Raw genomic sequence first — 21,055 nt, forward strand, 5'->3', positions numbered from 1 at the left:
CAAGGTGTTGTCCACTACTAGGACAACCCCTTCTTATTCATCATGTTTGGCTCGATAAAATAAAAGCAATTATACTCACCTCCAGTGCCGGCGCTGTTCCAGCGGTGTCGGCACTCACTTTCCCGTGGCTCACGTAGGTTGTCATGACACGTGATCCCGACTCCCAATCACCGCTGGCGTCACTGTCCCGCCTTCAGACGTACTAGTAATCAAGAGGAAGTGAGCGGCCCCACCTCCTCTTGATTACGTATATGTCCGAAGGCGGGGACAGTGACGCCAGCGGTGATTTTATCAGGCCAAACATGGGGAATGATAAGGGGTTGTCCTAGTAGTGAAAAACCCCTTTAAGGTCTGTATTTTGGCTGTAATACTTGGACCTCCAACAGGTCTTATGAGCTCAAACATAGGGTTCTGTTGTCTAAGGCCAAGTCAGCAGACTTACAGGATGTCAAGATACTGTCGCCATAAAGTTAGGGCTAAAATGCATCCACGTTCAGTCATCTAAGAGCATTCTCAAAAACCATCCTCAAGACAGGCTTTGGCCAGGATAGAGCATTCAGCCATCTAATATGTATAATAAGCCTTACCAAAGGAGAAGCAGTAAAAATAAATGTTTTATGTTGAACTAGACACATGATGTAATAGGTGCTGCAGAGTGAAATAAAACATTTTTGTTCTTTTTTTAAAATTTCACCTCTCCGTTGCGGAGATGTTAGCCATCAAAGTATTTTGCACTTAAACAGCTGGTTTTTTTTTAAGTCCAAGTGGGCATTATCAGAGAGATTTCAGTGGGGGCATGTACTTCTTTCTTTTTCTGATGCTGACCAATGATAAGCATGTCCCCAAATCGCATTGACAAACAGTCTGCTCTCCTCACTGCAAAGTGACAAAATGTGCTGGAGCACAGCAGACCTGAGTGTGTTAGTATAACAGCTTTCAGCTCTAATCTCTGGCAATGATAGGGGAGAGGCAGTGCAGCAGAAGTTGAATCTCATCACAAACACCTCTAGATCCTCTCATCTGAATTTCAAATGAGCTTTATTGGCAGGACCAAATACACATTAGAACTGCAAAAGCAAGTGTAGTGTACAATAAAACTTTAAAACTTTGCTATACTGCCCCTCCCCCCACACTGAATGCGTAGTCATCTTGTCTCACTCAAAGACTGTTCTAAGCTATGGTGGGGGTGTGTTTTTTTCCTCTTGTATGAGAATGCTTGCTTTATGAGGACAGAGCTGCTAGCACTATAAGAGGAGAGAAACTAGATGTATTTGTAATGAGACTGCCAGAGATGATAACTGAAAGCTGTCACTTAATCACACTCAGCTCTGCTGTGCTCCAGCACATGTCACCACACTGCAGTGTCCATGCTATTGTAGGGGCATATTCTTCTTTCTCCTGTCTGTTGCTGCCTGTTTATCATTGGTCAGCATCAGAAAGTGGAAAAAGTACACGCCTCCAGTGAAATCTCTCTGGTAATGCCCACTTGGATCTAAAAATAAATTAACTGTTTAGGTTCTAAATACTTTGATTGCAAATATTTTTGCAACGGAGAGATGAAATAAAAAAAATAAAAAAAGTTTTATTCTGCTCTGCATCATTTATTACATCGTGTGTCCAGTTCAATGTGAAAAAAGGGTTGAAAGGTGCTCTTTAAAGTTAACCAGTAATGGATTTTTAATTATTACTATCAATACTTTAATGTTGGGGCATTGTAGGGGCCGAGAGAAGCAGCAAGGTGACTTTTTGTCTCGTGTCAGAGTAGCTCTGAGGGTTATTTGTACATTATTTATTAAATGTAAATTAGTTTTAGTACAAAAGCCTAGTGGACCATAGACAATACACACTGTTGCCCACAATTCTTCAACGTCAATCTATAATACTTCCGTGGATGCTTACCTTGCGTCTTTTCTCCTGAAGCTTCTTTTGCATCTTAACAGGGTTAGGAAATGTTTCTGGATCCCATGTAAAGTATCTCTTTCCATCTGTGTGTTCAATATCCAACCATATGACATCATAAGGGATATTGTTATCATCAAATCCTGAATCTACGGCGCCAACATCTGCTTCATCCTCATAGTTCCATCGACACTGGTGATAACCCAGTGAGAAAAGAGGAGGAAACATCTGGGTACCTGTGAAGACATAGAATTTTGTTGTACGGTTGTATTCCCCAGTTCAGCAAGAAAATACACATTTTATGAATATGTAGGGGATCAGCTCTTATCGGACATTGAATGTGTGCACTGTGAATTTAAGAAACAATGCTCCCTTCAGGGTTTTCTGCTTTTGGACTAGTTGCTCCCCCCCCCCCCTCAGGTTGCTTGGTGTGTGCTGGGAGAGATGAAGAACCAGGATGCAGAGAGACCTCGTGTGTGACTGAGGGAACAGGGAGATTGCTGCGGGTTCCCTGATAAGGGTATGTTATAAAAAGAAACTGTTAATCTATGAGAGATAAGAGTACAGACTTTAGAAAGATTTGTTGCCAGGATTGTGCAAAGAGTAGAGAAATTCATCCCTTGTTGAAGAACAGTTTCCCTGAAAACTTGTGATCTGATGCAACAGACAACACAGAGTGTCAGCCATTCCTCAATAGTGAAAGTGAAACAAGATTTGCCTGCTTGCAGAGGAAAGAGATCCAATATACAGGAGAAAGGACTCAAGTGAATTGATTTGGGACAGTTACACCGGGAACAAGCGGCGGCCACCATCTGCGCCTGATCTGCGCAATTGTGAGTGACTCACCGGTGTTGAACTGTGTTAGGGTTAAGTGTAGTTTTTCCTTAGTTAGGACACTGTAGCAGCGTGGACCGAATAGCAAAAAGCCAGATAGAGAATTAGCTTAGAGTAGTTTGTGAAACTTGATGTGTACTGTTTTATTGAGCTTTCATTGCCATAGCTGGAGCATAGTTTTGTGACTCGCTTCAGCTATTTCTTCCTATGTTCATGTTATTAATACTGTCATTGTAAATACTGTTATTCTCATTATCCGGCATATATCCCCTTTGTACATAATAAAGACGGAGTCTTGTTTCAGCCTTCTCGTCTGCGGTGCCATACTTGAATCCTGCCTTGCAGTGTTCTTTGGACACCGTTACAAATACTTGCCTGTTAGTTGTGCATATTGCTTAAATACATTACAAGGAGCAGGTCCATTTAAGAAAAAGAAATCTACAACTCCACTCTCCGACATCCATCTGATGTCTTTTTTGGGCACAGCTTTTTGTTTCTGTAGATCTGGAGTGGACAACTGCAAGGGAGGCTGTTGATCAAAAAGTTTTCCATATTACATAACAATATATGCCGCATGAACAGCAATCTGCAGTATTTTATTACTATATGTACAAAAATCCACAAGTTTTTAGATCTACCTCTACAATCTTGGGCATCTGCAATAAAAAAATTAAAGTGGGTACTGTGCACATAAACACTATACCCTACTGCTGGACTAGATTGCCTCCAAATGGGTTTTCCACAACTTTTCAAAACGTCTCAGAACAAAGAGATCATTATGAAATAAAAAAATAGGTGTTCTTCTTACTCCAATCACCACATTTTCCAGCTATCCCATGTAGTCTTCTTTATGACCTGGGAGAAAGGATGACGTTCTGTACATTCAGTGGCCAGACCATTGAGGCCACTGACTGGCTGAAGGTTTTGGTGACTGATGGATCCAGAGCAAGTGGAACGGGAGCGCTAAGCAATTGGAGTGGAGAGTAACACTTATTTCTTTATTTTAGAATGTTCCCTTCATTATGGAAAATTTAGAACACTTCTGGAAACCTATTTAAGAATTGCTGCTGAAGAGAAGTAGATAACTAATAACTCTTTTTCATGTGTTGGTCAAACATCAGAAGAGGCTCGGTTCACGCCATATGTGGTGTAAATGGCAGATGTAATACTCTGGGAAAATGTCACTATGTGTTGGCTCCACACACTTGCATACAACTGCATGAACTGCCAATTAGTGATGAGCGAGTATGTTCGGTTAACCCTTTCGGCGAGTATGCTCGGGCGAGTACCGAGTATCTTCAGCGTAATCGGTGATATGTTTGAATCACTCCCGTGTGCATGATTTGCGACTGTTTGACAGCTTTAATACATGTGAAGAATGCAAAAGAAACAGGCATTCCTCACAAGTATTAAAGCTGTCAAACAGTCGCAAACCATGCACACGGGAGTAATTCAAACATATCACCGAGCAGCTGTAAATACTCGGTACTCGCCCAAGCATACTCGCCGAAAGGGTTAACCGAACATACTCGCTCAACACTACTGCCAATGCAAAAAAAAAGTAATGAGGGAAGGAGGGGGGCGATAAGTTTCAGCATCACAGAAAAATATATTCAGTTAAAAAAATCTATCTTTTTACGAAGCTTACTTCATTAAAAGATATATGAAAAAATATATATAAAAGAAAGAGAAAAGAACTCATATGAGCCATATACAATTCAGACTATAGCAATTTGCTATGAATAATGACTTGCTATAGTCCGAAACGCGTAAGTTCATATGTGTTCTTTCTCATTTTTCTATAGATTTTTTCATACATCTTTTAATGAAACAAGCTTTGCAAAAAATGTGTGAATATATTTTTCTATAGTGCTGGAAATGATCCCTTCCCCTTCTTTCATTACTTTGGTGTCTGCTCCAGGTTGCTGGCCTGGAGGATTCTATACACCAACCTAAAGGACATTGAGGCATTTCTTGCAGTGCTTTGTTAAGCTGAATTTTCCTTTTCATTTTTCATTGAAACAAAAAAGGTATATTAGGTTCTGCAGCCTATCCCGTACCAGCAGGCTCTATTTTAGGCAGCTCCTCTCACCACTCCTGGCCGAACGTTGGTCCCTAGTCAGTTTGCCTGCTAGTGACTTGTTTGTGTGTGTTTTTGCTTCTCCCGTTATCGACCCAGCTTGTTTACCCGTCCAGTCTGACCTCTCTGCTCCTGACCTTGGCTACGTGTATTGAACCGGTGCTGCCTGTCCAGATCTTGGATTGTCTGACCATGTCTTTGTCTCTGCCCTCCCGTACCTCATACCCGCGCCCCTGCCCCTTCCGGTCAGCTGCTGTAGTCTCGGGGACTGCCCTGGAGTGGTACCTGGTGTCTACTGGCGGCAAAGCCTATCCTTACCATCAGAAGCTCTAGTGAAGACCCGGTAGACACCTAGTCCCACCCCCCCAGGGTAAGCACGGCCAGTGGTGCAGGGGGTCCACAACATCCACCGTTACAAAGTCTATGGACAGGTCTAGTTATAAGTTGTAAAATTTTTCATAAAGTCCATATTTAGGTAAGTTTTCATGACGCTAGGTTTATGGTCTAATTTGTCAGGTTGTGTTGCTCTCTGAAGGCCAATATTGGGTAGTCTGCTTCACTAGTCTTTCCTGTTAAAGGGAACCTATCAGCAGGTTTTCGCTACCTCATCTGAGAGCAGTGTAATGTAGAAGGAGAAACCCTGATTCCAGCAATGTGTCACTTAGCTTTCTGGGTGCAGTAGTTTTTAGATGTAGCATGTAGCAGATTTCACAAAGCTGACCTACCCACACCACAGCTTTTTGTGTACATAGTCTATTGACAGTGAGCTGCTTATCACAAGAGGGGTCATGGCTGGACCAGGGCTCATGCGAGCATCAGTCCGGGCAGTGATAATCTCCTGGTGATAAAACCTTCATTGCATGGAAATGATAGCGCAGAGCCTAATAAGTGATACATCCCTGAACTCTGTGTCTCAGCCCCTACCTCATGGTGTCCTCAGATTTCTTAGCAAAAACCTGCTGACACCTTCCCTTTAATGGGAAGACATATAAATGGGAATAGAGGACATGCAATTTCAGGGACATTCTGCAGCCTATTTACTCACAAGCTGTTAAACGTTCATCGACAAGCTGAGGGAAATTTTTGGCTCTGACACTTCCTAACAAACTTTTTGACACAATTTAGAAAGCCTTTCATGCCTTTAAAAAACGTTTCATGAGTCCGAGTTTAATATGGGAATTTGGGGTGGAAGGATTACTTTATCCGGAGTGACAAGCGTCTGACACGCTATATTCTTCTGGTCCTTGACAGTCCCACCAAAATAGTGATAACTTTGACATCAAAACACACATCATCAAGTTTTTTAATTTTAGCTGTTTACCAAAACATATTCAAGATACAGTTATATATTCAATATGGGCTTGAAGTGCATTCTCTCAGCTTTAATTTGAGGGTATTCACATCCTAACTGGAGTAAGGGTTTAGGAATTACAGCTCTTTAATATGTAGTTGCCTCTTTTTAAAGGGACCAAAAGTAATTGGACAAAAAAAGAAATCCATAAGAGAGATGGCAGAAATATTTGGAGTGGCCAAATCAACAGTTTGGTACATTGTAAAAAAAAAAAAAAAAAAAAAACGCACTGGTGAGCTCAAAAAGACCTGGATGTCCACGTAAGAAAACAGTGGTGGATGATCGCAGAATCCTTTTCATGGTGAAGAAAAACCCCTTCACAACATCGACCCAAGTGAAGAACACTCTCCAGCAATTAGATGTTTCAGTATCTAAGTCTACCATAAAGAGAAGACTTCATGAGAGAAAATACACAGGGGTAACCCAAGGTGCAAATCATTAATCAGACTTAATAGGCCAGATTAGACTTTGCCAAAAAACATCTAAATAAGCCGCCCAGTTCTGGAGAAGCAAAACCAAGATCAACCTGTACCAGAATGATGGGAAGAAGAAAGTATGGAGAAGGCTTGGAACAGCTCATGATCCAAAGCACACCACATCCTCTGTAAAACATGGTGGCGGCAGTGTGATGGCGCGGACATGCATGGCTTCCAATGGTGCTGGGTCACTAGTGGTTATTGATGATGTGACTGACGACAGAAACAGCCGGATGAATCCTGTGTGTACAGGGAGATACTTTCTGCTCAGATTCAGCCAAATGCAGCAAGGTTGATTGGACGGCGCTTCACAGGACAGATGGACAATGACCCAAAACATACTGCGAAGGCAACACAGGAGAAGGCAAAGAAGTGGAATATTCTGCAATGGCCGAGTCATCACCAGATCTCAGCCCATCGAGCAGCATTTCACATACTGAAGACAAAACTTAAGGCAGAAAGACCCACAAACAAGCAACAACTGAAGTCAGCTGCAGTAAAGGCAAAGCATCACATAGGAGGAAACCCAGCGTTTGGTGACGTCCATGGCTTCCAGACTTTAGGCAGTCATTGCCTGCAAAGGTTTCTCTGCAAAGTATTAAAAATGAACATTTTATCTATGATAAAGGTAATTTGTCCAATTACTTTTGAGCCTTTGAAATGAGGAGGGTTTGTAGAGATATGGCTGCAATTCCTAAACGTTTCACAGGATATTTTTGTTCAAACCCTTTAATTAAACCTGAACGTCTCCACTTCTATTGCATCTCGGTTGTTTCATTTGTGACAGAGTCACTGGTGTGCTATACGAGGGGAGGTATGTGTCACTCAGGTTGCTGTCCTGTGTGAATTGAAACCTACTGAATTTCTGCCAGCATGTTATATGCTGGGGTTTAACTCTCTTAAAGGGTGTGGTTTTATGGGAATGGCAAAGTGGGTGGGAGGCCATTCCCCTACCTCCCCTCAGGGTGTGGCTGGGCAGGGTTAAATGCTCGGTCAGCTTTGTTTCTGTGGAGTGTGTGGTCTGGAGAGGGAAGTCTCCAGGCTGTGTTTGGGTGAAGCCAGAGAGCAACACTGGAGGACTGGTGTTTGCTGAGACTTTACTGTGCTAACCGGAGCGGGCAGAACCTCGCTTGCTAATGGACTCTGTCATACTTTATCTTTTGCTTTCCCGTTAACCCCGAGAGGGTCTGTTTATTTTTATGGGACACTGCTAGAGTTTATGCCACAGAATAAACGAGAAGGAAGTTAACCCGAACCGTGTGTCCTGTGTCTGCCTCTGGAGAGCTGAGCAAGTCACTTTACCACACATTTTAAATAAAAAAGTGGCATGCAGAGCTCAAATTACCAAGATTCGGTCACTGTCCAAATATTTCTGGACTTAACTGCATATACAACTGTAATTGTGTAGGCAGATGTAAAATAAAACATTGTAACAAAGATGTGGAGACAAGTACTTTATTTCCCAACATACTGCTATTGAAGAATTGTAACAAATACGAGGAGAGTAGTTTAAATCCCCAAAAATACTGCAATTTTCTGCTTAGCATAAAATTATGTAAAATGACTTAATCATGTCTCCGTTACAAAAACAACTTTATCATTTTTGTAGAAAAGTGTAATTGAAAATACCAAATCTATTCAGCCAATTTTTTTTAAACTGCAGGAAATCAATGGCTTGGTTTTTTTAGACCTTACCTGCAAGGCAGCTTTAGAGTGAATTTCTACTAAGGTCTCTGATGCATTTAGCCATAAAATGCCACACGTGTGTGACAGGTTGTGTGCCAGCATCAGGGGCACAGATCCATAAGTTCCCATTTTGTCATAGATGGAGTATCCAAATACATCTAGATTGTAGAGCCGGTATGCCTCATTTTCTCTAAGCAGAAGGAAAAGTCAGATTACTTTGAGACAATCTTCAAGTAAATGCAGTACGTCTACAATTTTTATCAACTGAACACTCACTTTGTTATTATTTTGTAGCAAAAAGGATAATTCAGTTGAGGCTGTCCTTGAAGCTGTCAGGCACACTGTAGGCGATATTATTTGATATGCCCTTTTGAGTATTTTGTGCCACTGCACCACTCAATGAACCTACCATAATATCTAATATATACTTACCCAGTTTTTACATTTTCCCCTGATTAGGCCTATGCAAAAAGGCTGAAACGTGTAGGGAATGGCTGGGGTTCACTATCTATAGGGCCATACTTGGTTACTGCCCTTGTTAGGACGGGAATCCTGGATATGGGGAACAACAGGGGATATTAGGGACTGAACCCTTTATATTATCCTCGTCCTCCAACGCTGTCTTCTATGGGTGATCTTCAAAGACACGGGTGAGATCCCCTCAAAATTTATTACCTGCACTGTTTTCGTCGTGAGCACTTTATTATTGTGTGTTACAAATAATACATATTTTATTGGTGTTTGCAGTATATTTTATCTTGTCTTTATTAAAAGCTAAGTTTTATGGTATCCCATGCTGTATAATTATACTGGCGATAGGGAGTTTGGTCAATACATTTAGTGGCCATATTTGCTTTGTTTTGCTTTTAAAGAAGTTGTCCACTACTTTTACATTGATGGCCTATCCTTAGGGTAGATCATCAATGTCTGGTCGGCCGTGGTTCGACACCCAGCACTCCTGCCCATCAGCTGTTATCGGTGGCTGCCGCCCAGAAGTACTTACCTGCAGAGCTGCTCCATCTACTTGCAGTGGCCAGGCTTGGTACTGCACATCCGCTTCCTATTCAAATCAATAGGAGGCGAATATGCAGTAACAAGCTGACCAATGACATCCCAGATGTGCTTGATGGTAGACAAATCCGGAGATGCAGCAGGCCATGGTAGCACATTTAAATCATGCAAGCTGCTCACAGCAGCATCAGCAACCTGCAGCCTGGCTTTGCTGTGATGAAAAACACAGCACTTTGGAGAAATGTTCGAACCACTGGTTCCAGTACCAGATCAATGTAATACCAAACTGCTAGTGCACCTAGAATAAAGACTAGAGGGGTCCAGCAACCATATATTATAATCCTTGGAGTGATGTTCTCTCATGAAGGCCTCTTCATGGCATTACCCATTTTTTCTTGTCAGATTCAAAGAATGCGGGTAATCATCCATTCTCTACTGCAAATGCATACCAAGGCTAAATAGTCAATCAGTGCCTACACAAACCATCAGAAGGTGTTTGAACAAAATTGGGCAATGAGCCAGACTCTGAGCTACAGATGTTCCATTGACCTTAAGACACTGCTCTAAAAGGCTATCTTGGTGCAGAGCATGACGGCAATGGAGGCTGGAATGGAGGTCTCTCCTCTTCAGCGGTGAGTCTTGCTTTTGTCTTGGATGCAATAATAGTCTGAGATTGATCTGGAGACCATGTTGGAATGCCATGAAGAGGCCCTCACGATGAGGAGTTAAAGTGTCTACTGTGAGCAACCTGCGTGGCCTAAACATGCTACCATGGTCTTCAGCGTCTCGGGATTTGTCTCCCACTGAGCACATCTAAGATGTCAGGAATTGCAAAAGGAGCTGCCAGCAGTGGATCATGATGATTTCAGTGCAGCAGAACCTTCCTCAGACAACCATTAATAACCTCCCTGATGGCAGCCAAGACTGTAAGTGCTGGGATTTCTGTGTGTGGTGCTCATTCTGGAATAAATTGAGATATTTAGAAAATGTTGTTTCCACTTTTCATCCTTTGCATTGTATTAACATGTCTATCCATCCTAGAATTGTAATGATTCCACAACTTTTCCTTCTTAGTGTTGCAATTTTAGTTGAGGAGAATATTAGTTTTGTTTCATATATTTCCCTTTACGCATCACTTACAGATCAAGTCATGATATGAATTTGAGTGAAGTTGAAAAAATGCTGGCCAGCTCGGACTTATCTCTCATGGATCATTCTGACTAATCTTGGGTACAAACTTCATAATAAGTCTTTTTCTTTATGGGAATAATTTTTGTAGCCAGTGTCAGGGGACAGCCATGGGGTCCTATGGGGCACCCATATATGCTAACATCTTTATGGTTGTCTTCAAGGGTTAGTATGTGTAAACCTCGGATTTTTGCAGACATGTTCGAAAAGGTTCAGTGATGAATTATTACTTTTTCAGATGGAATAAACAATATTTACAATTACATTGCATTACATCACAATTTACATTGACATATTCAAGGATGAAGGTGGATACACTGATGTATTGTGAAAGATAAATTCATCAAAAGAGGACATCCAAGTAAGAGAATGGATGAATATATTTGCAAAGTCTTTGGTATGTAGGGATTTTTGTTGAATTCCAAGAATAAGGCACAAAATAAGAATGCTCCTTTTGTATCTGCATTCAGTGGACCTAGTGGTTTAAATTTGTCTGTTGGTTCCTGAGTTTCAAACTACATCTTCATCTTTGATGTCCTACAAAGATAGTCCACATCTAAAGAATGGACTTGTAAAATCTTATTAACTGATTCAGTCATAGATGCAAAGTTTATTTCCTGATAAGATCCATAAATTGAGTAATTAACGTACCCTGTATCTTGGAGCTCGTGTGTGTCTGCATGTTCTGGTAGTCCATAAACATTCTCAAACCCATGTAAGGTAAAATCCAGCCCCACAGAAGAGGGACCTATGCCAAGAAAAATACAACAATCTGTACAAGTATCAAGAATGATTGCGTACATTCCTAAATATATTGTGCAGTTTTCCATTACATTTCAAGTCCAGATAATCTTTCTGGTTTCCTTCCCATAGTCCAAACAGTTTCTATGAATAAAGATAAAATAGTGTTTCATTAACTATGAAATGAAAAAGCAAAATATTCTCTCAATACGTCACAACTTAAGGATTTCTTAAAATGTCTGATGATTTGAACATAATTTAATAAAGATTTTGATTTACCACTGAGCCCTATACTACTGCAGAATCAATCTGGACCGGTACGCCAGGCAAAAGAAGGGCATCAGGTAGGGTGACTATAGACAAATGATTAGTCATTTTTCAGTGCCAGGGAGGAGGGTCACTTTAAAGGGGTGGTCCAACAATCAAAGTAATTTTCCTCCTAAATCCCTATTTAGTGCCATAATCTAAACTATTTTCTAAAATACTTGAATTAAAAATTCCCTATTTCCCTCAATACACTATCTAACTGCTTTTTTTTTTACCACTTCCTTGTTTCATGATGCTTTGTTTTGAGAATCCCTAGTGCATGCTGGGATACTCAAAGCGTTATCAGGGGGCAGAGGCTTCGGTCACTGCCACAGCCTCTGCTCCCTCAATGAAGCAATGAAGCAAAGTGTCATCAGTAATCTTTGTTTCAGGGGCTGGGCTGGTCTCTGCGCAATGTGCACTTTGTGATGTGCACAATGATGTGCACAATGACAGCGCACTCTCTGTTGCCGGTTCAGATTGGCAATAACAAGCCGGCACCACAGCGCACTGGTAGTGTGTGGCAAAAGACTACCCAGCGTGCAGAGACCAGCGTCAATCCCGCAAGTGATGTCAAAAAGCAGAATCTTTTTCCTATTCCGTGACAACTACACCGCACTTTACTCTAGAGCTTACTATTCTGATAAAGTGCCATACTGATCAATACAGGATCCCAAATAGATAGAGTGCATCCTGAAGACTAGGCAGTATCAGAAACTAGGTGCATAGATATAAAGCCAGCGCCCAACTCACATATGGCCACTGCAGTCCCTTCTACTTCCATCCCCAGCAGAGGAGTCACCAACATTTCCTTCTAACATAACATCAGCCAGAAGTTACTTTTTCATTAATTTTCCATGTTATAAAGACCCTCAACACAACCTAAGATAAAAACAAAGTGAGCAAATACCCTGCAATAAGTAACTAGTAAGTAAATAGTTCATGTAAATAACATAGAGGACTTAGTTAACACTATTTTAATAAAAAGAAACAAAAAAAAGCTATCCCACCGCGGCAAGGTGAACCCAATCGTGGCAGTCCCATTTCTAGTGATTTACTTCTCTAATTGCCAGCAAACCTCCACAGATGTGTTTTGTTAGTGGCCGCTGTGTGAACATGCACCAACACGTTGCACTTACATAAATATGTGCTCCAGCTCATGTCCTTGGTTTTTCTTAATTTTTTTGTACTTTTTACATATAGGGGAGTGGCTCCCCCTTTCTGGGCTGTACATAAATTTATATAGCTTTCCACAGGCAGGTGTTTGAGCAGTCAAGCCTGTTTCCTGCTCTGCCTTATATATTGAGGCTTCATAGCAGTTAGAGAGGTAAATCACTGGAGATAGGACCATCCTGACTGGGTGCACCTTGTCGTGGTGGGACTTTTTTTTTACACTTTCTTGATCAAAATAGGGTTAACTAAGTATTCTATGCAATTACCATGTACTATTACTATTTACTTACAACAGGTTATTTGCTCTGTTCTTATCTTAGGTTGTGTTTGTTAGTGGCCACAATGTGAACATGCAGTCTTAATGAATCAGACGAGGCACGGAGTGGCATACACCTTCATGTGTGCCTCGTCACAAGTCTTACTCCAGTCAGTGACTGGAGTAACATTTGTGACATAAGGAACACCGCCACTCGTCATGAATTGGACAAGTAGCGGTCCCCATGCCCTTACTTTGTCAGAACTGGGTGAAATTACAGTCTACGAGCCACATGTGGTCTCTGAGCCAGAGGTTGGGGACTCCGGCCTTAGGATGAGTTATTAGAGCAGATTTGTTGCAGAAATATTTTAAGTGAATAGTTGAAGGTTGTAGGATGTGATAAATATGCAGGAACAGGAAACATCACATACATTAAACAGTACTATATTTCCATGTAATCACTTTCTTGACAAAAAGAAAAAACAACAATTGCTTAGAAATGTAAACCATAAAAAAAATCTGTAAAAATGCCAGTATAGTGCATCACTACATTATAATAATCCTGGTCTTCATGCATAAATATGTCATTTTCTAGGTTTCTACCTCAGACGACGTTGTTTCCTCCGCAGGGTTAGTGACTGTCAGGCGACTGTAATGCACAAAAAATCAACAGTATAAAGAATGATTAAAAAATATCTGCATAAAACTCTGCATAACATTACAGGCCCGATTCATAATTTGCCTTTTTGTTAAGTCACTTTTCATTTTTGTCTTGTGATATTGGTTGATGTTGCTCAACTTCTTCAAAATGGCACATTTGGGTCATGAATTTTGCACAAAATAAATAACACTCTTTATTTTTGTCTTCTATCTTTATCACGCTATTTTAAGAGCAAAAAGTCACATGTTCTACTAAAAATAACACAACTTCTGAGCAAAAATTACAAGTGTACATAAAATCATTCCAAAAAAACCAGCAAAAGTCACAATGTGGCCACAAACATTTGGAAAGTAAAACTCTCGCCAACAATGGTAAACATTAAAAAAATATAAGCAAACACATTTAAAATGGACTTAAAATGGAGAATGTTAAAATATGAATTTGCTACATATGAAAAATATGCTATAAATAATAAAAACTAGACAAAAAAAGATGCAAATGGGTTACCACAGGGGTCAATATTGGGCCCTCTTCTTTTTAACATGTTTCTTAATGACCTTTTTAGGGGGCATACAGAGTAGAATTACAATATTTGCAGATGATACTAAACTTTGCAGGGTAATCAATACAGAGGAGGATAATTTAATATTACAGAAGGATTTATGTAAGCTGGAGGCTTGGGCTGAGAAATGGCAATTGAAATTTAATGTAGATAAATGTAAGGGTATGCACATGGGCAGAGAAAATAAAATTTATCATTATGTACTAAATTGTAAAACACTGGGTAAAACTGTCTCTGAAAAAGACCTGGGTGTATTGGTGAAAGGCAAACTCTACTTTAGCAATCAGTGTCAGGCAGGTGCTGCCGAGGCTAATAAAATAATGGGAAGCATTAAAAGAGGCATAGATGCTCATGAAACAAAAATAGTTTTGCCTCTACACAAATCACTAGTGCGACCACACTTAGAATACTGTGTACAGTTTTGGTCTCCGGTGTATAAGAAAGACATAGCTGAACTAAAGTGGGCGTAAAGAAGAGCGACCAAGGTTATTAAAGGAATGGGTGGACAGCAGTTCCAAGACAGGTTATTAAATTTGGGGTTATTCAGTTTGGAAAAACGAAGACTTAGTGGTGATCGTCTTACAATGTACAAATATATGAGAGGACAGTACGAAGACCTTTCTAATGATATTTTTACACTTTGGCCTGCTATAGGGACAAGTGTACATCATCTACGTTGAGTAGAGATGTCAAACTCAAACACACAGAGGGCCAAAATGAAAAACTTGGACAAAATCGCAGGCCAATCAGTATACAGTATAATGGGCCCCACATAGTCATCCAAACAGTATAATGAGCCCCACAAATTCCTCCATACAGAATTATAAGATAAGGGTGGTGTTTCTGATGTCGTGGGCCAAGTATAATCACACTGCAGGCCAGATTTGGCCCACGGGCCAGAGTTTGACATGTATGGTCTAGAGTAAAGCAGGCTTAATCATAATCATAGATAACCAAGAAAGAAGTATTGGAGAAGGAGGTTATACGTGAACAAGAGAACCACTAAATGTTAAGTTATGAATTCTTCAATATAACTGTAAGTTATCTCCAAAACAACAACAAACGGGATTTAATCATAAAAATATATACTTTATTGAATTTTTTTTATTATGCACAAAAGTTACTCAAATATAAATATTGGGGGAGGAGTTTTGGGGGGGGGGGGAGACAACTAAAGGAAGAAAAAACCGGGAAAGGCAGAAAAACCCTGCAAAGAGACTTACATCCCCTATGTGGCACTCAGTGGGTAGTGAGTGTTGACATATTCTACCAGCCAGATAGTGTAAAAAGATTAAAGAAAGATCGAGATACCGTGTATGTCTATCTCGTGACTTATTATACAAATATCCAGACATGAGCCCGACCAGGGGGCACTCAATCAGAGGATCACAGAAGAATATTCCATCAGTGGGTCATAAATAAATATTTCATATGACAGCTCTCCATGTGAGAGATATATAGCCCAGTAATAGAAGTTCAAATATACTGTAATGGATTATTGTCTAAATAAGTGCACTCTAAAAATAAATCAGTTAGACTATAGGTTATTAATGCAGGAGGGGCGCGGATACGCCGCACTGTCAGTTCAAAGTTAGTGGTATTAAATCTCCATTACCTTGAGTCAAGCTGGAAAAGTATATGGCGGCGTGGAAGGAAATGCTGGGGATGTGTAGCAGCCTCTGCATAACATTACAGGCCCGATTCATAATTTCTCTTTTTGTTAAGTCACTTTTCATTTTTGTCTTGTGATATTGGTTGATGTTGCTCACTTCTTCAAAATAGCACATTTGGGTCATGAATTTTGCACAAAATAAAAAACACTCTTTATTTTTGTCTTCTATCTTTATCACGCTATTTTAAGAGCAAAAAGTCACATGTTCTACTAAAAATAACACAACTTCTGAGCAAAAATTACAAGTATACATAAAATCATTAAAAAAAAAGCAAAAGTCACAATGTGGCCACAAACATTTGGAAAGTAAAACTCTCGCCAACAATGGTAAACATTAAAAAAATATAAGCAAACACATTTAAAATGGACTTAAAATGGAGAATGTTAAAATTTGCTACATATGAAAAATATGCTATAAATAATAAAAACTAGACAAAAAAAGGTGCAAATGGGTTACCACAGGGGTCAATATTGGGCCCTCTTCTTTTTAACATGTTTCTTAATGACATTTGTAGGGGGCATACAGAGTAGAATTAGAATATTTGCAGATGATACTAAACTTTGCAGGGTAATCAATACAGAGGAGGATAATTTAATATTACAGAAGGATTTATGTAAGCTGGAGGCTTGGGCTGAAAAATGGCAATTGAAATTTAATGTAGATAAATGTAAGGGTATGCACATGGGCAGAGGAAATAAAATTTATCATTATGTACTAAATTGTAAAACACTGGGTAAAACTGTCTCTGAAAAAGACCTGGGTGTATTGGTGAAAGGCAAACTCTACTTTAGCAATCAGTGTCAGGCAGGTGCTGCCGAGGCTAATAAAATAATGGGAAGCATTAAAAGAGGCATAGATGCTCATGAAACAAAAATAGTTTTGCCTCTACACAAATCACTAGTGCGACCACACTTAGAATACTGTGTACAGTTTTGGTCTCCGGTGTATAAGAAAGACATAGCTGAACTAAAGTGGGCGTAAAGAAGAGCGACCAAGGTTATTAAAGGAATGGGTGGACAGCAGTTCCAAGACAGGTTATTAAATTTGGGGTTATTCAGTTTGGAAAAACGAAGACTTAGTGGTGATCGTCTTACAATGTACAAATATATGAGAGGACAGTACGAAGACCTTTCTAATGATATTTTTACACTTTGGCCTGCTATAGGGACAAGTGTACATCATCTACGTTGAGTAGAGATGTCAAACTCAAACACACAGAGGGCCAAAATGAAAAACTTGGACAAAATCGCAGGCCAATCAGTATACAGTATAATGGGCCCCACATAGTCATCCAAACAGTATAATGAGCCCCACAAATTCCTCCATACAGAATTATAAGATAAGGGTGGTGTTTCTGATGTCGTGGGCCAAGTATAATCACACTGCAGGCCAGATTTGGCCCACGGGCCAGAGTTTGACATGTATGGTCTAGAGTAAAGCAGGCTTAATCATAATCATAGATAACCAAGAAAGAAGTATTGGAGAAGGAGGTTATACGTGAACAAGAGAACCACTAAATGTTAAGTTATGAATTCTTCAATATAACTGTAAGTTATCTCCAAAACAACAACAAACGGGATTTAATCATAAAAATATATACTTTATTGAATTTTTTTTATTATGCACAAAAGTTACTCAAATATAAATATTGGGGGAGGAGTTTTGGGGGGGGGGGGAGACAACTAAAGGAAGAAAAAACCGGGAAAGGCAGAAAAACCCTGCAAAGAGACTTACATCCCCTATGTGGCACTCAGTGGGTAGTGAGTGTTGACATATTCTACCAGCCAGATAGTGTAAAAAGATTAAAGAAAGATCGAGATACCGTGTATGTCTATCTCGTGACTTATTATACAAATATCCAGACATGAGCCCGACCAGGGGGCACTCAATCAGAGGATCACAGAAGAATATTCCATCAGTGGGTCATAAATAAATATTTCATATGACAGCTCTCCATGTGAGAGATATATAGCCCAGTAATAGAAGTTCAAATATACTGTAATGGATTATTGTCTAAATAAGTGCACTCTAAAAATAAATCAGTTAGACTATAGGTTATTAATGCAGGAGGGGCGCGGATACGCCGCACTGTCAGTTCAAAGTTAGTGGTATTAAATCTCCATTACCTTGAGTCAAGCTGGAAAAGTATATGGCGGCGTGGAAGGAAATGCTGGGGATGTGTAGCAGCCTCTGCATAACATTACAGGCCCGATTCATAATTTCTCTTTTTGTTAAGTCACTTTTCATTTTTGTCTTGTGATATTGGTTGATGTTGCTCACTTCTTCAAAATAGCACATTTGGGTCATGAATTTTGCACAAAATAAAAAACACTCTTTATTTTTGTCTTCTATCTTTATCACGCTATTTTAAGAGCAAAAAGTCACATGTTCTACTAAAAATAACACAACTTCTGAGCAAAAATTACAAGTATACATAAAATCATTAAAAAAAAAGCAAAAGTCACAATGTGGCCACAAACATTTGGAAAGTAAAACTCTCGCCAACAATGGTAAACATTAAAAAAATATAAGCAAACACATTTAAAATGGACTTAAAATGGAGAATGTTAAAATTTGCTACATATGAAAAATATGCTATAAATAATAAAAACTAGACAAAAAAAGGTGCAAATGGGTTACCACAGGGGTCAATATTGGGCCCTCTTCTTTTTAACATGTTTCTTAATGACATTTGTAGGGGGCATACAGAGTAGAATTAGAATATTTGCAGATGATACTAAACTTTGCAGGGTAATCAATACAGAGGAGGATAATTTAATATTACAGAAGGATTTATGTAAGCTGGAGGCTTGGGCTGAAAAATGGCAATTGAAATTTAATGTAGATAAATGTAAGGGTATGCACATGGGCAGAGGAAATAAAATTTATCATTATGTACTAAATTGTAAAACACTGGGTAAAACTGTCTCTGAAAAAGACCTGGGTGTATTGGTGAAAGGCAAACTCTACTTTAGCAATCAGTGTCAGGCAGGTGCTGCCGAGGCTAATAAAATAATGGGAAGCATTAAAAGAGGCATAGATGCTCATGAAACAAAAATAGTTTTGCCTCTACACAAATCACTAGTGCGACCACACTTAGAATACTGTGTACAGTTTTGGTCTCCGGTGTATAAGAAAGACATAGCTGAACTAAAGTGGGCGTAAAGAAGAGCGACCAAGGTTATTAAAGGAATGGGTGGACAGCAGTTCCAAGACAGGTTATTAAATTTGGGGTTATTCAGTTTGGAAAAACGAAGACTTAGTGGTGATCGTCTTACAATGTACAAATATATGAGAGGACAGTACGAAGACCTTTCTAATGATATTTTTACACTTTGGCCTGCTATAGGGACAAGTGTACATCATCTACGTTGAGTAGAGATGTCAAACTCAAACACACAGAGGGCCAAAATGAAAAACTTGGACAAAATCGCAGGCCAATCAGTATACAGTATAATGGGCCCCACATAGTCATCCAAACAGTATAATGAGCCCCACAAATTCCTCCATACAGAATTATAAGATAAGGGTGGTGTTTCTGATGTCGTGGGCCAAGTATAATCACACTGCAGGCCAGATTTGGCCCACGGGCCAGAGTTTGACATGTATGGTCTAGAGTAAAGCAGGCTTAATCATAATCATAGATAACCAAGAAAGAAGTATTGGAGAAGGAGGTTATACGTGAACAAGAGAACCACTAAATGTTAAGTTATGAATTCTTCAATATAACTGTAAGTTATCTCCAAAACAACAACAAACGGGATTTAATCATAAAAATATATACTTTATTGAATTTTTTTTATTATGCACAAAAGTTACTCAAATATAAATATTGGGGGAGGAGTTTTGGGGGGGGGGGGGAGACAACTAAAGGAAGAAAAAACCGGGAAAGGCAGAAAAACCCTGCAAAGAGACTTACATCCCCTATGTGGCACTCAGTGGGTAGTGAGTGTTGACATATTCTACCAGCCAGATAGTGTAAAAAGATTAAAGAAAGATCGAGATACCGTGTATGTCTATCTCGTGACTTATTATACAAATATCCAGACATGAGCCCGACCAGGGGGCACTCAATCAGAGGATCACAGAAGAATATTCCATCAGTGGGTCATAAATAAATATTTCATATGACAGCTCTCCATGTGAGAGATATATAGCCCAGTAATAGAAGTTCAAATATACTGTAATGGATTATTGTCTAAATAAGTGCACTCTAAAAATAAATCAGTTAGACTATAGGTTATTAATGCAGGAGGGGCGCGGATACGCCGCACTGTCAGTTCAAAGTTAGTGGTATTAAATCTCCATTACCTTGAGTCAAGCTGGAAAAGTATATGGCGGCGTGGAAGGAAATGCTGGGGATGTGTAGCAGCCTCTGCATAACATTACAGGCCCGATTCATAATTTCTCTTTTTGTTAAGTCACTTTTCATTTTTGTCTTGTGATATTGGTTGATGTTGCTCACTTCTTCAAAATAGCACATTTGGGTCATGAATTTTGCACAAAATAAAAAACACTCTTTATTTTTGTCTTCTATCTTTATCACGCTATTTTAAGAGCAAAAAGTCACATGTTCTACTAAAAATAACACAACTTCTGAGCAAAAATTACAAGTATACATAAAATCATTAAAAAAAAAGCAAAAGTCACAATGTGGCCACAAACATTTGGAAAGTAAAACTCTCGCCAACAATGGTAAACATTAAAAAAATATAAGCAAACACATTTAAAATGGACTTAAAATGGAGAATGTTAAAATTTGCTACATATGAAAAATATGCTATAAATAATAAAAACTAGACAAAAAAAGGTGCAAATGGGTTACCACAGGGGTCAATATTGGGCCCTCTTCTTTTTAACATGTTTCTTAATGACATTTGTAGGGGGCATACAGAGTAGAATTAGAATATTTGCAGATGATACTAAACTTTGCAGGGTAATCAATACAGAGGAGGATAATTTAATATTACAGAAGGATTTATGTAAGCTGGAGGCTTGGGCTGAAAAATGGCAATTGAAATTTAATGTAGATAAATGTAAGGGTATGCACATGGGCAGAGGAAATAAAATTTATCATTATGTACTAAATTGTAAAACACTGGGTAAAACTGTCTCTGAAAAAGACCTGGGTGTATTGGTGAAAGGCAAACTCTACTTT

The 21,055-nt window shown here is 39.4% G+C and overlaps 1 protein-coding gene across 3 annotated transcripts in view; it reads right to left on the reverse strand.

Moving 5' to 3' along the window:
• The window catches only part of GANC (glucosidase alpha, neutral C), a 90,603-nt gene that overhangs the window by 46,346 nt on the left and 23,202 nt on the right, over positions 1-21,055 (reverse strand). For all 3 annotated transcript variants that reach the window (XM_073639090.1, XM_073639091.1, XM_073639092.1), the window contains 6 exons: positions 13,605-13,650; positions 11,359-11,410; positions 11,177-11,273; positions 8,336-8,516; positions 3,109-3,262; positions 1,900-2,135 (listed from right to left, as the gene is read on the reverse strand). In XM_073639090.1, the coding sequence (XP_073495191.1) occupies positions 1,900-2,135; positions 3,109-3,262; positions 8,336-8,516; positions 11,177-11,273; positions 11,359-11,410; positions 13,605-13,650 (766 nt within the window). The remainder of the gene's footprint in view (positions 1-1,899; positions 2,136-3,108; positions 3,263-8,335; positions 8,517-11,176; positions 11,274-11,358; positions 11,411-13,604; positions 13,651-21,055) is intronic.

Source organism: Phyllobates terribilis, unplaced genomic scaffold (genome assembly GCF_046119375.1).
Source record: "Phyllobates terribilis strain yellow unplaced genomic scaffold, ASM4611937v1 Scaffold_7__3_contigs__length_470593459, whole genome shotgun sequence".
NCBI lineage: Eukaryota > Metazoa > Chordata > Amphibia > Anura > Dendrobatidae > Phyllobates > Phyllobates terribilis.